The sequence below is a fragment of the Myodes glareolus genome, chromosome 14 (assembly GCF_982192425.1).
Source record: "Myodes glareolus chromosome 14, mMyoGla1.1, whole genome shotgun sequence".
NCBI classification, from domain to species: domain Eukaryota; kingdom Metazoa; phylum Chordata; class Mammalia; order Rodentia; family Cricetidae; genus Myodes; species Myodes glareolus.
In genome coordinates this window covers 9,417,944-9,432,816 of record NC_142039.1, presented here as the reverse complement: position 1 = coordinate 9,432,816, position 14,873 = coordinate 9,417,944, and the positions used below count along the sequence as shown (strand labels likewise).

Genomic DNA, 14,873 nt, shown 5'->3' with positions numbered 1-14,873 from the left:
TTGTATAGGATTGTTTTGGCTATCCTGGGATTTTTGCTTTTCCATATGAAGTTGAGTACCGTTCTTTCGAGGTCTTTGAAGAATTTTGCTGGGCATGCGTTGAATCTATGATGCTCTTATTAGTTTCTTAAAGATTTTTTTTTAATTAATCTTTTAGTAGTCTTTACTTGCTGCAGAAATTACCATGTCCTAGTAAAAGGAACCAGAGTAAATAGACAAACCTTCAGTAGTTTTCTGGTGTGAGGTATGGGCAGAGAAGGCTTTCTTTCTATATTTGTATTAAGTCTTAGACCTTAAGTGTTTCTGTGACCATGAATTTTACAAATGTTTCTCCGTTTTTAACCATTCCTCTACCTCCCTCAAGGAGGAAAACAGGGTGATCTGCTAGAAGTTATAGTCCCCCAGCCCCAGCACTGATAAAACTCTAATATGTTAAGGTATGGTTAGCTAGTTCCTCCCCAGGGTAGGAGTTGTTAAGAACAGAATGCTTTGAATGGTTCTAAGATTGCTGCCAAGCCTTACAATCAGAGTTGATTCCCAGGCTCCCTCCACATGGTCTAAGGAAAAATCCAGTTCTGACAGATACATACGAGTGTGCACCGTAGCACACTCTTCCTCACGGAATCAATAACATTAAACAGATAACAGGCAAAACAGATGTTGTAAGCACTCACCAGTGGTTTCTTTTGTGAATCACTGGGGATCATTCTCCTAAATTCTCTGAGGACCTGCCAGAGTTTCTAGAGGTAAAATTCTCAACTGTGAGGGTTCTCCTGGGAGTTTCTCCTTTGGCCTGGTCTACACTGACCTGCTAGGTTCCCCAGCTCTAGTTTAGGTTGCTTAATCTGATATAAGTAAGTCATGTTTCTCTATCTTATTTGCTTCTTAGTGTGTTGGGGAGCATCTTGTTTGTGACTACTTTTCTGGTGATTTTTCAGGCAGTTACATACACTTTGTATGTGTTTCATTTCAGAGTGAAGCCTTAAAAACTCTGTAGGTTGGACTACAAAGTAGAAATCCTAATGTTTTAGACATTTACTGATAGAAACTTACATCTTCTAACTTTGCTGTAATGTTTATTTTTTTATGGATTGTTGAGAAAATACCTTGTTTTTTTCTTTTGATTTCTTCTTTTTAATTAGAATTGTTTTAGTGCCAGGCGGTAGTGGCGCACACCTTTAATCCCAGCACTCGGGAGTCAGAGGCAGGTGGATCTCTTTGAGTTCGAATCCAGCCTGGTCTACAAGAGCTAGTTCCAGGACAGGCTCTAAAGCTACAGAGAAACCCTGTCTCTCTGTTTAAAAAAAAAAAAAAAAAGAGGAATTGTTTTACTTCGTTTTGAAATATCTTCCATTTATCTTGGTTATTTGTTTCTAATTTACTATCTTTATGTCACTTCTGTAACATGAGTCGGCCGGCTTGTTTGTGTTTCTGTCTGGTACCCCCAGCTGTTTAGTCCCAAAGAAAAAAAATCACACACAGGACTCCATAAGGTTATAAAGCTGATTGGCCCATTAGGTCAGGCTACTTATTAGCTAACTCTCACATCTTGATTAACCCATTTTTCTGATCTATGTTAGCCATGTGGCTCAGTACCTTTTTTAGCTGGGCAGATCACGTTCTGCTGCTTTGGTGATCTGGGCAAGAGTGGGAGGAATCAACTTCCTCCTCCCCAGAACTCTCTTGCTATCCTTGCATCATTTCCACTTCCTGTCTGGTTTTCCTGCCTACACCTCCTGCCTGGCCAATCAGCATTTATTTAAAACATGATTGACAGAATACAGACAATTCTTCCACACCACACTTCCTTTAAATTTTTTGACGCTTTTGTATTGTTTCCTTAACCTTACTCTTTTTTTCATTTTTTATTTGTTCATCTAGTTATTGTTGAAAGATATGAATAGCTGAAGGTTTGGAGGTAATGGGAGGAACTAACTATGCAGGTAAAACATAATATCAGGAAGGAAGACTCTGGCAGGTTACTCTGGGCTGAACGTGGGTGGGTATATAGGTATGCACACAAGCTGCACAGAAGTACGCACAGAGGCCACAGGCCAGAAACACACACAGGTAAGAGAAACAAGCTCTGGCTCTCCAGATCTTACTATGTAGAGCGTGCTGGCCTTGAATTCACAGAGATAGAGGATAAGATTCTGTCTTTCTGGCTTCCAAGGTTCAAACTCAAGTCTCCATTTCTGTTTCCTGAACTGGGATAGTTTCTATAATGGGTTCTCCAAGTTATCTAGGGAAAAACTGTGGCTCTTTTGAGACTTTTGTCTGTAGTGTGAATTCTATTTGGTCTTAATAATAAAAACACAGAGTCAAATATAGGGGTAGATGCTGACAGCAGTACAGCAACCAGCCACTAGTTCTTCTACGAAATCCTTCTGACTGAATAGGGTATCCTATTTCTACAAGTCCTCAGACTGTACTCCTGTTCTCCTCCTGCCTTATATTCCTGTCTGCCCACTCATATCCCTTCCAGTCTACACCTTCTTAGTGTTGGAATTAAAGGTGTGTGACTAGGTATTGGGATTAAAAGTGTAAGTCACTGCTGCCTGGCTCCTTTCTCTTTGAGACTGGATCAATCTAGTGTAGCCCAGGGTGTCCTTGAACTCACAAAGGCCTCTGCCTCCCCAAGAACTGGGATTAAAGGTGTGTGCCACCACTGCTTGGCCTCTGTGGCTGACTAGTAGCTTGCCCCTAACTCTGATCCTCGGGCTAACTATTTGTTACAGCACAAACGAAATATATTTGTCCAGTATTTTACACCTACTCATGATTGAAGAAATAGCCCTTCTCTGTTCTTCCTTTCCCAGCTCACCAGCATAAATGACAACAGTATGACACAAATATAGGCTTTAAATAAAACCATAACTGAAATTTTTGGTTCCCTAGTACAGAGTCATTTCTTCTTTATAAATTTAAGAGTTTTGTTTAAAGTAGGAAATAATTTGTACCTAGTATAGCAACTTAGTAGATATATTAGGGTCGTATCTTAGCAGCAACCTAGTGACTCCAGGCTGTGAAACAAAGCATATTCTTAATTACTCATTAAATTGCCTGTAAATCAGAACGACCAATGTTTGCATGCATTAATTAAGGGATTCTTATTACAACCAAATAGCCAATTTTTTTTTTTTCTAGTGGAAAGGATAGAGAGACTGTATTATGGGGCTGGGAAGATGGCTCAGTAGGTAAGAGCACTGGCAGCTCTTGCAGAGGACCCAGGTTTGGATCCTAGTCCCAAACATGGTGGTAACAGTCATCTGTAACTCTTAGTTCCAGAAGATCTGACACTACATGTTCATGATAAATAGACAAAATACCTATAACACATAGAATAAAAATGAATGAAGCCTTTAAAATTACATTCGTATATGTTAATTTAAAAAAGGACTGGGGCTGGGCAGTGTTGGCATACGCCTTTAATCCCAGCACTCAGGAGGCAGAGGCAGGTGGATCTCTGAGTTTGAGGGCAGCCTGGGCTACAAGAGCTAGTTCCAGGACAGGCTCCAAAGCTACAGAGAAACCCTGTCTCAAAACAAAACACCCAAAAAACAAAAACAACAACAACCAAAAAAGGGACTGGGAGTGCTAGAGACAGGGTTCAGTGAATAAAAACACAAGTAGTGTTTGTAGAGGATTTGGGTTCAATTTTTAGCATCCACGTGGCGACCCTTGGCTTAGTACTCAACCACTCATATGGTGGTAGCTCAGAATCAATTCCAGGGGTATCTGACCTCTTCTTTGGAACTCCAACATGTACTTGGTGTACCACATATGTACATGCAGGCAAAACACTCCTATACACTTAAAAACCGGAAAAGATTATACTGCCTTCAGTCGAGTAGACTCTAGCCATCTTTCTCTCATTTTGACAGCATGCACAACGGAATCATTAGAAGGAAGGAAGAGTTTTTAGATCATAGTTTCAGTGGCTTCAGTATAGAGTTGCTTGGTCTCATTGCTTTAACCTGCATGTGGTGGAGGTCAGCTGTTCATCTCAGGGTGAAATTAGGCCTTGAGTGTCTTCTTCAAAGGCCCGCCACTGGTGCCTAATTCCATCCACTAGGCCCCACCTATGTCCTGTAGGTTCAGCTGCCTTGAACTTGTTAGCCAGGCCTCAGCATTGGGTCCTTGAATATATTCAAGATCTAAACTCTAGCAAATATCAGAGATCTGCCTGCCTTTGCCTCCCAAGTGCTGGGATTAATAAAGGCATGTGCTACTATTGCCTGGTAAGATTTGATTTTCAAAACATTTCTCTTAGTTTTTTCTTTTGAACATTGATTTTGCAAAAATCACTAATCATTTTTGAAATTGATTTTTATTATTTTTATTACAAGCTTATTCTCAGACTAAGTGTTGCATAGAAATTAATACTTGTGTATCTTGATTTTTTTATTTTCATTAAATTTGATATCACAAAGATTTATTCAAAATTTACTAGTTATGTTCAAGGTAGTGTATTTAAACACATCGGATACTTGTGAATGTACTAGTGATATAAAGTCTCTTGCTCCTGAGGGATGCTATGAATCATGTTAATTAGCATACATCTAGTTTGATATACATCCACACTCACTTTATTCGCCTTTATTTGGCCACACATTATATTTAAGATGATTGCTAAACCCAGAATCTGGTTGTCTACACAATCTTTATCTTATTTTTCTTTAATCATATGCACGTCATCTAGCTTTACTTCAGTTTGCAGAGAAATGATTTGTGTTTCAAATACTGGAAATTTTCTTTTAAGTAAGAGCTTTCCTTGTGCTTTTGAAGTATTGTTGCTACGTTTTAGGAGGGCGCCTGATGGCGTGTAGTCTTCTAATGGATGGTGTGCGTTTTGTTTTCTTTAATTACTGACTACCGTTTTGAACACCAAAACTTATAATTTCATGGCTAAGCAATAGTATGTTCTTGGTGAAAATAATGCTTGAAAAATGAACACCTTTGGTATAGCTTTTTAAAATGTATTAATAAGGTCAAATGTTATTTGCTGCAGTCTGACCTTCAGTCAGTCATCTTATCAATTATATACTTTGTTTCAAAGAAGTGATAGGGTTGGGTATGTAGAAAGCCAGTGGTGGAAGCCCAACATGTGAAAAGCCCTGGGGTTGATCATGAAGATGGTAAACCAGCAACAAAAAAAAGTGAAAATAGATTTTACGGTATGATTTTCTTTGGTAGAGCCTGACTTTTTAAGAATGGGAATGTTCACATAAGTTCAGTGCTTATTTATACTGTTTTCTTTAGCCAAAAATATAATTAGTTCTTTTTTCCTTTTACTCCCCCCTTCTTTCTTTGTTTTTTTTTCTTTTTTTCTTCTTCTTTTTTTTTTGGTGTGTGTGTGTTTATTTTTTATTTTTTTAATTTTTTTTGATCAAAATGTTAGACTTACACAAGCACTAGCAACAACTCTATATCTGGATCATTGAAGCGCTTGGAAGATACTGCAGCACGATTTACAAATGCAAATTTCCAGGAAGTCTCTGCACATACCTCTAGTGGAAAAGATGTTTCAGAGGCTAGAGGGTCAGAGGGAAAAGGGAAGAAATCTTCAGCTCACAGCTCAGGTCAAAGGGGAAGGAAGCCTGGTGGTGGACGAAATCCAGGAACAGCTGTGTCAGCATCTAGCCCCTTTCCACAAGGTATTATATTTTAGTAAAAATACTTATATAGTAGTCAGTAGTTGTTAATGTTTTGTAAAAGAATTCATTTTTTCTTATGACTAAGGATTATTCTAGATTATGTAAGTAATTGATAGTTTAGGATTACTTCCAAAAGTAGTGTTTCATTTTAAAGTGTTTCTGGAGCTTTTGTTCTCTTTATTAAATGATTTATTGAATGATTCATGTTTTTTAAACTGTAATTTTAATGTTTAAATGGCTATAGAATTGGAATTAAGATTGGGGAGAAAAAGTTTTTTCCCCCCCAAGAATAGGTACTCTTTCTGTAAGCTGTTTTTATTTACTTCTCCTAATAACATTTTATGTTTTAGTAGTAGATGAGAATTAAGCAAATTTTATAGAATCTAAGTAGGTCTTAGTGATATTATAAGCAGTGCATTAATTATAAAGCTTGAAGTTAAAAGTAGACTTTTATTCAACAGCCCTGTTCTATGCTCAAACTGCTATATTAACAGGATGCCCTGTTTATTTGAATTTTACATAAATGACAAATAGTATTTTAGTGTGTTTCCCAAATACTGTTGGGTTAAAGACTGAAGTTCAATATTAACTGGGCATGTGTAGTTTTATGGAAAATAGGAACACTGTCACATTTTAAAGTGTATACTCTAATATTCTTGCTTTATATGTAATTTTAAATGTCAACACAAATGCCTTGAATAACAGAAATATTACAATTTGAAAGAAACCAAAGCTAAGTATCATGTTCACTTGTGTTCCCTTAGAAATGAATGAAAGGACTATCATTTGTCTTTGTTGAAGCATTTGTTAGACTTAAATCCAAGGTCTTAACAGTAATATATAAATAGTAGATTGCTAATCTGTTGACCTTGCACTAAAAATATATTCATGTATTTCATACGAGGAATAATTTGGAGTTACAAGCCAGGTATATTTATGTGAATATATTTCTTTTTGGACAAAAAGTTCAGTAAGCATAGATTTAAAAAAATGCCAAAGTTACTATTTTATTTAAATAAAAATTAGTGTTATTTTTGTACCACTTTGAAAATCAGTCAAACCTTAATTAACCTTAAATGTAGCTTCATTTACATTTTAAATGAATGTTGTATTAGCAGAAGTCAATTAATCTCATTAAAATTGTTTGTTTGAGTTTTTGAGATGTAGCCCAGCCTGTCCTTTAATATCCTGTGTGGATTCTGATCATCCTTCCTCAGTCTTCCAAGTGCAGGAATTATAAGTGTGGGTCACCAGACCTGCTGTATTCTTAAGTTTTTCTTTGTATGAAGTGCTAATCAATTTTGAAGAGGTAGCTCCTCTGGTTTTGGAACTCTGTAATATTAAAGATAGGAAATATGTTATAGTTACATGAAGTAACCAATAAAATGTTGAAATATGAAGATAAGGTATTTAAGGTGGCCTTGTTTTTTTATTAACTGTTTTTTATTACCTGTGGATTTTAGAAAATTTAAATATACCAATAGAAGTATTTGATATTTTTTAATATTATGTATGTGTGCATGTGTGTACATGTGTGTGTTTTAGTGTGGGATTCAGACTAGGGTCTCCTATATATTGTGCAAATTCTACCTTATAGTTTAGTTTTATGAAACAGTAGATGTTTGAGCTGAGTCTGTTTAGTTGCTTATTTTATTTGGCAAACAAGGAAAGAGTATTGTGAAATAGGGGTGATGGAAACTTTACTCCAGGGCAGTTTTCTACTAGGCACATAAGGGTTTAGAGTTTCTTAGACTGCATACTGGCAGGGGTTGCTAAGTGTTCTGACTAGAGTGAGGAGAAAATAAGCAGTTGGAAAAGAGGCAAAGAAGAGCTATCTCTTTGCCATGATTTTTCATTCTTGGTTTTAGATTTATTTACTTTATGAGTGTTCTGTCTGTGTACGCCTGTGTACCGTGTGTGCCTGACGAGGTCAGAAGAGGGCATAAGATCCCTTGGAATGGGAGTTACAGATGATTGTAAGCCACTTCATGGGTGCTGGGAGCCAAACTTGGGTACTCTGCAAGAGGAACAAGTACTCTAAACCACTGAGCCTTCTCTCTACATGGTAATTTCTTTTTAAAATCATGACTGTTCATTTCCATTATGAACAAAAGACAGTTCCCAGTGAGCAGTGGTGGCACACGCCTTTAATTCCTGCACTTTGGAGGCAGAGACAGGCAGATCTCTGAGTTTGAGGTCAGCCTTGTATACAAAGTGAGTTCCAGGATAGCCAGAACTACACAGAGAAACCCTGCCTGAAAAACAAAACAAAACAAAACAGAAAAGATCAGATAAGACATAGTTAGTGTCTTAGTAATATGGTACAATTCAAGAGTGAGTATGTGATATTGTCTTTGACAAGTGTTTTAAAGTTAATTTTAGAGATAAAGTTGATTTCAATTTACCTTTCTTGTATCAAACTTTGTTACATAGAGTTATAACCTCTGTTTTATAATTTGCTTTTAAAACATCCTTTTCTTTTTGATAATTGTGTTATGTCTGTTGCTTAGAGGAACTTTGTATCCAAGTTTTCTTCCTCCACTACCTTTGGTGTTTGTGTTTTGCTGCAGGCAGTTTTTCAGGAACTCCAGGCAGTGTAAAATCATCTTCTGGAAGTTCAGTGCAATCTCCTCAGGACTTCTTAAGCTTTCCAGACTCAGATCTGCGGAATGACAGTTATCCTCACTCCCAGCAGTCATCATCAACCAAAGATGTACATAAAGGAGAGTCTGGAAGCCAGGAAGGGGGAGTAAATAGTTTCAGTTCTTTAGTAGGTCACCCTGGGACCTCAACTGTTATTTCACAGCCTAAAAGCTTTGAAAATTCACCTGGAGATTTGGGTAGTTCCAGCCTCCCTACAGCAGGATATAAGCGAGCTCAGACTTCTGTTATAGAAGAAGAAGCTGTAAAAGAAAAGAAACGAAAAGGAAATAAACAAAGTAAACATGGGCCTGGCCGACCCAAAGGAAACAAAAATCAAGAAAATGTTTCTCACCTCTCAGTTTCTTCTGCTTCACCAACATCATCTGTTGCATCAGCTGCAGGAAGTGTAACAAGCTCTAGTCTTCAGAAATCTCCTACCCTGCTCAGGAATGGAAGTCTGCAGAGTCTTAGTGTTGGCTCATCTCCAGTTGGTTCAGGTATAGAGTTGTGCCTTGTTTTCCCTTCCATTTCTTTACTATCCTTTCTTTCCCTCGCCAGAAAGTTATAAACAGTTGTTATCAGTATATTTTGAATTGGTGAGCTACATTTAATTAACATGGCATTTCTTAATTTTTATTTTATTTTTTTGAGGACAATAGCTTAATAAATAGTCAGGCTGGCCCGAATCACTCTGTAACCAAGGCTGGCCTCAAACTCTTGCTCATGGATCAGCCTCTCAAGTGCTGGATAATTAACATGACGCTTTAATTTTTTTTTAAAAAAATACTTGTTTATAAATAAAAGATAGGAGGTCATTAAATGGCCTATGCTGTCCTGGATCTCTCTATAACCCAGAATGGCCTCAGACTCTTGGTCTTCATGAATCAGCCTTGCAAGTACTGGTATTGCAGTGATCTGTTTCCATGACTGGCCAGCTTTCAGGAGGAGGTGGCATGTGCTGTAGCATGTGTGGAGGCCAGAGGACAACCTGAGCAGCTGGTCTCTTCTTTTTTTCACTGTGTGAGTCTCAGGTCATCAGACTTGGTGGCTAACATTTATTTAAACCTTTGAGCCATCTCAACTATTTTTTTTCATTTCCTAATGAGAAAAGTAAAAGTATCTTACAATTCTGGCAAAATTAATGCCAAATATTTAAGCACCAAATAATCTCATGTGTTATTAAATGTAGACTAAATAGCTTATTATTCATTGGTATTTCCCAATTTTACTTTTGCTCCACCTGCACATTATGTTTAACACAAACAGGATTCGCATCTTAAGATGTGAACGCTTCTCTACTGGCTTTTGGTGTCTTCTTATTTTGAGCTCTTTTGCAAAACTCATCTTTAATTTTCTCTTTCTCTATAATTGTACACAAATAATATGAATTACTCTGAGACTCTCTTCAAATTTGTGGTAAATAACTTAAAGTTAGTATTTGTCAAGTACATTTCACGTTGAATGATACGTGAATTGTTTTAAAATTTGTTTTAAATGTATTTAGCGATTTTTAAACCATTATTTTTATCTGAAATTAGAGTTGATTACATAGATTTGAACGTGGTCCCCAGCCTTGCTTTTATTTTTGATTTTGTAATAACTGTTCCAGTCTTGTTTAGAAGTCACTATCTAGCACGCATAAGCCTGAAATTGGCTGTGAATTAGTTATCCATGTCTTGTCGGTGCTGATATTACAGGTGTGCACCACCTTTTATCATTTTTATGACAGTACACATGAATTTATATGTAGTGCTCATGTCTCTGGTATGCTTTTATGTAACCTGTAATTTGTGTTACAGTTTTAAGTCTTTAAAAATTGCTGGAATTGCATGCTTTATTTTATTTATTTTAATGATTTTTGTTATGAGTGTTTGAGTGCCTGGTGGTCTCTGAGGCCAGAAGTATGTGTAGGATCCCTCTGCAACTGGAGTTACAGATGATTGATCGTGAGCTGCTGTGTGGGTGCTGCAAACTACCTGAGTCCTGTAGCTCTGGCTGTCTCATTGCTCAGAATATTGAAACCCACAGACATTTACTAGCCTCTGTTCTAGCTGTGCTGGGACTAAAGGCGTGCACCTTCACATCATGCCTCAGTTTGTTTGTTTGTTTGTTTCAAAAGATTTATTGTTATTTTTATTTATGTGTATCTGTGTGGCACATGTATGGGCGCCTATGGAAGTCAGAATAGATGAGGGCATTGGATCTCCTGGAGATGAGTTTAACAGGCTGTTGTGAGCTGTCCGGTATAGTTGTTGGAAATTGAATCCAGGTCCTCTGGAAAAACCACAAAAGCTCTTAACTACCAACCCATCTCTCCAGCACCGACCCTTAACAGTTTCAATTTGTCTATTACTTTTTTTTCCTTGTGAATATGAGATAATTGGTTCTCAATAAATCTTGACTGTAAATCTCTTTGCTAGCTTTGGATTTCTGATGGTTGAAATGAGATTTCAGTTAAGAAACACTATTATGGATAAAATCAGTTTTATTAGCCCATAATGAGGGAAGGAAAAAATAGTGTATATAAACAGTTAAGTTAAAAAATGTTCATTATATTTTATATTGTATATTTTATAAATGCAAAGTAATCTTTGAATGGCTTGTGTATTAACTTCAGTAAGCGAAGTAAGCAAAAATAACAGTGACCATTCCAAGAAGCATACATATGCAATCCTATATTAAAACAGTGTGTTATCTGTTACATTAGGTATCACTAAGTGCATTGTTATTTATATCTCAATTAGCAGTAGTTTTATAAAGGGCTATTGATGTCCCTGTTCCAGAGCTGGTAAAATTAAGGTTTTGAGGGTAAAGTTGCCCCATACAGCCTGGAGTTTTTTGTTTGTTTCTAATAGATTACTTTGGTGCCTGTTGTGGGTTTTTTAAACAGCCCCCAATTTAGTGGAATTTGTAGAATTGTTACATTGCTAACACTATGCCATGGCGGGGGATGGGGGGAAGTCAGTCCTCAGTCTTGATGTTACTAACTTGTTGGGTGGGATAGTCTTTGTATTCAGTATTTGTCTTTTATACATGTTTACCAGAGTCTCCAGCCCCCTCTCATTAGTTGTTAGTAGCACTCCCTCCATAATAAAAGTGTCTCCAGACATTGTTAAATGTCCCCAGGAGGCCAAAATTGCCTCTGGTTCAGAATCACTGTTTCAGGAAGTAGGAAAAATAAATTACAGTGGGAACAAAGTTCTTTAAAAAGATTTAAATATATTGCACATTTGAATAAATGTTTATTATTTATGCTTCCCTTGAGACTATAAGGGCCTAGCAATCAGCCTTAACCTTTTGCTACAAAAAGCAAATTTAAATGCAAGTTTACTCATAAAAATTGGATTCATACTATTTTAGCAAAAGTTATAATTAAGTGAATACCTGACTGAGAATATAAAGCTTATATTTATGTTTATGGAGGTCTTCACTGAGTCCTGTAATTTTGAAACATAACCAGAAAATATTTGAATTTCAAAGTTACAGTTGAATGCTTCTTTGAAACATGTGTTTAGATTAATGAAATTAAAAAATAGCTAATTTACAGTTCTCAGAAGATTTATTTTAAAGCTCTTACAGAGTTGGGGAGATTTTAGGCATGAAAAGTAATGTTCCTTTTAATGAGCAGAGTTTGTGATACATTAATTGAGTACAAAGCTTAATTCATATTTTTTAATCTCACTATTATATAATCATAATTATTTAGAAGGAATTCCCTTTAGAAGACAGTATAGTTTCAATTGCTTAAAATTTTAATAATTAAATAAATTTTAAGTTGTGTTAAAGCAACCAAATATGTGTTAAAGTAGCTAAAATTACAGGGACAGGGTTTCTCTATGTAGCTCTATGTAGCTTTGGAACATGTCCTGGAACTCACAGGGTTCTGTCTGCCTCCATATCCCACGTGCTAAGATTAAAGGCATGCACTACTACTGCCTGGCTATTTTATGCATTTCTAATAAAAGTTCTGTATCTAGAACAGAGTGCTTTTTTTTTTACTGATAAATTGGGAGTAAAAAGTCTGCTCTCTAGAAGCTTGGCTAACTGTGTGTGTATTTCAGATGATTATACCTTCCTAAAAGTAATTAGGAATTGACAACTGCTCTCGAGTGTGTGCTTTACATTGTGTTAAGCTCTTAAGATGCATTAAATATTACTATTATCTTGGACAATGTAGTTGTATTTGGTTATTTTATTTACTCTTTCGGCTCTTTTGGGGTCCTGCCATCCAGTTCTGAAAGAAATACACACAAGGAGACTGGTTTATTTCTAGCCAGCTTTTCTTAACTTAAATTTTTCCATCTACTTTTGTCTTTGCACTTTTACCTTTCTCTATTTCTGTGTGTCTTACTTTACTCTTACTGCATAGCTAGCTTTATAGTTGGGTGACTGGTCCCTGATGTTCTCCTCACCTTGTTGTCTTGCTCCTCATCTTCGTCCTTTCTCCTTCTATTTACTTTCTCTGGCTGCCTACCCTGCCTGTCTTTCCTCCTGACTTGCTGTTGGCCGTTCAACCAACACAACACAACAGTTTATTACACTGATCAGGCAGTGCAACACAGCTTCACAGAGTTAAACAAATGTAACATAAAAGAATACAGCATATCTTTGCATCATTAAATCAAATGTTCCAACAGTATAAACAAATATAACACATCTTAAGATAATATTCTACAACACTAACACGTACAGATACTTAACTTGTGCTGAAACCGAATTCTAATTTGAGAAAAATTTTGTTGTAAAAATTCAACAGATAGTATAATGTCAGTCATTCTTTAAGCAAGCAGTGGAATGCTTGAGCAAATTTAGACAAATAATGTAACTTTCAGTAATAATACCCTCATTCTTTAAATTAATTAATTTTAAATTAATTAAAAAATTAAGTTTTCCTAAATTTAAAAATTAATTTTCTTAAATTTTAAGTTCAGAAATTGTTTATTAACCATAAAAGTCATCACCATGTGGTGGCACATGCCTTCAATCCCAGCACTTGGGGGCAGAGGCAGGTGAATCTCTGAGTTCTAGGCCAGCTTGGTCCACATAGCGAGTTCAAGGACAGCCAGGGCTGTCTCAAACCCCCTTCCTCTCCCCAATCATCCCCATCCCTCCAACAAGTAATGAAGTAGGAAGAAAGTAGGTATGGTGGCACATGCCCTAAATCCCAGGTCTAGGGAGGCTGAGGCAGGTATAGGATCTCTGTGTGTTTAAGGCCAGCCTGGTCTGCATAGAAAGTTCCAGGCCAGCTAAAGGCTATGCAGTTGAGAATCGTCTGAAAAGTTGTTTTTTGTTGGTTTTCTTTTAACAACAGGTTGATGAGTTACTGATAGTTTGTTTGTTTGTTTATGGAGGCACTGACTGATCAGCTGTCACTAGTTTAGTGAGGTTAGCGACTCTGTCTTGTTTGTCACTGTATCTTCACTGCCAGCACTTTTAACAGTGCTTTTAACATAGCATGAAATATTGTCTTTTAAAAGTGGGTTTTACACAGTAATAAGCACTGAATTTATTTCATATGGAAAATCGTATCATGTGTCATTGTACATGCCCTTCAAGTGCTTACAGTTTAGCTATAATACAAATCATTTCATTGTAAAGTTTTATATCACATTGGAAAAGAGTAGAGAGAAATTAAGCTGTACTTTGGAGTAAGAAGAAAAGTAGCTCTGCATTATTTGCAGAAAAGGAAGTAAATACACATTTAAGGGATAAATCCAATAGAAAGAAGATCATTGTGTTTGTGTTACAGTTGAGGGTGGATGGACTTGCTGAGGGTGAGTACCAGGGTTAAGAAACAGGACATTCTGGATTTAGTCTTGATAATTTATCATTTCACAACTAATTTCATAGAAAAAAGAATTGCCTCATTCAGTCTATAGTAACAGTACTGTCTTATGTTTGAGTTTCTAAAGAACACCTCAGGTACTCTGGTTTAATCCAGGCAGGACAATTGCTGTTGTTGTTAGTATTGTTATTTTATTTGATTTTTTTTTTTTTTGTCTTAGCCAAGGAGCTTTTGGAACTGGAGATCCTTTTGTTTAAGTGCTAGTATGTGCCACCATGCCTGTCTTAATGCTAAGACTCTGGTTCATTACTTTCTGTAAATTAACTTTTAGGTTATGAGCACTTAGGAAGCTTTGTGCCCCTACTCCCAACTTTATGTGTGTCAGTGTTTTGTCTGCATGTTTGTGTGTCTGTGTATGTGTGTGTGTGTGTGTGTGTGTGTGTATGTGTGTATCCCACATGCATACTTGTGTCCACAGAAGCCAGAAGAGGGTATAGGATGCCTTGGAACTACAGTTAGAGAAAGTTGTGAGCTGTCATGTTAATGCTTGGAACTGTGCTCAAGTGTACTCTGTAAGGACAGTGAGTGTTCTTAACCCCCGAGTCTTCTCTCTGGAGCCTGACCTTTTGAAACATTGAATATTAGTGTTTAGAAAATCCAAACCTTGTACTTTTCTTCTTATGACATTTTATGGTCTCGTGATTTAGAGTGCTGGATAGATGATCTGCTCAATGGATCAAGTATTTTCTTGGAACTTTTAAGGAACAGAGTTCAGATAACTATAATGC

At 36.6% G+C, this 14,873-nt stretch overlaps 1 protein-coding gene across 13 annotated transcripts in view; it reads left to right on the top strand.

Moving 5' to 3' along the window:
* The window catches only part of Mllt10 (MLLT10 histone lysine methyltransferase DOT1L cofactor), a 154,785-nt gene that overhangs the window by 86,395 nt on the left and 53,517 nt on the right, over positions 1-14,873 (top strand). For all 13 annotated transcript variants that reach the window (XM_085699030.2, XM_085699032.2, XM_085699031.2 and 10 more), the window contains 2 exons: positions 5,402-5,657; positions 8,228-8,797. In XM_085699030.2, coding sequence (XP_085555156.1) covers positions 5,402-5,657; positions 8,228-8,797 — 826 coding nt within the window. The remainder of the gene's footprint in view (positions 1-5,401; positions 5,658-8,227; positions 8,798-14,873) is intronic.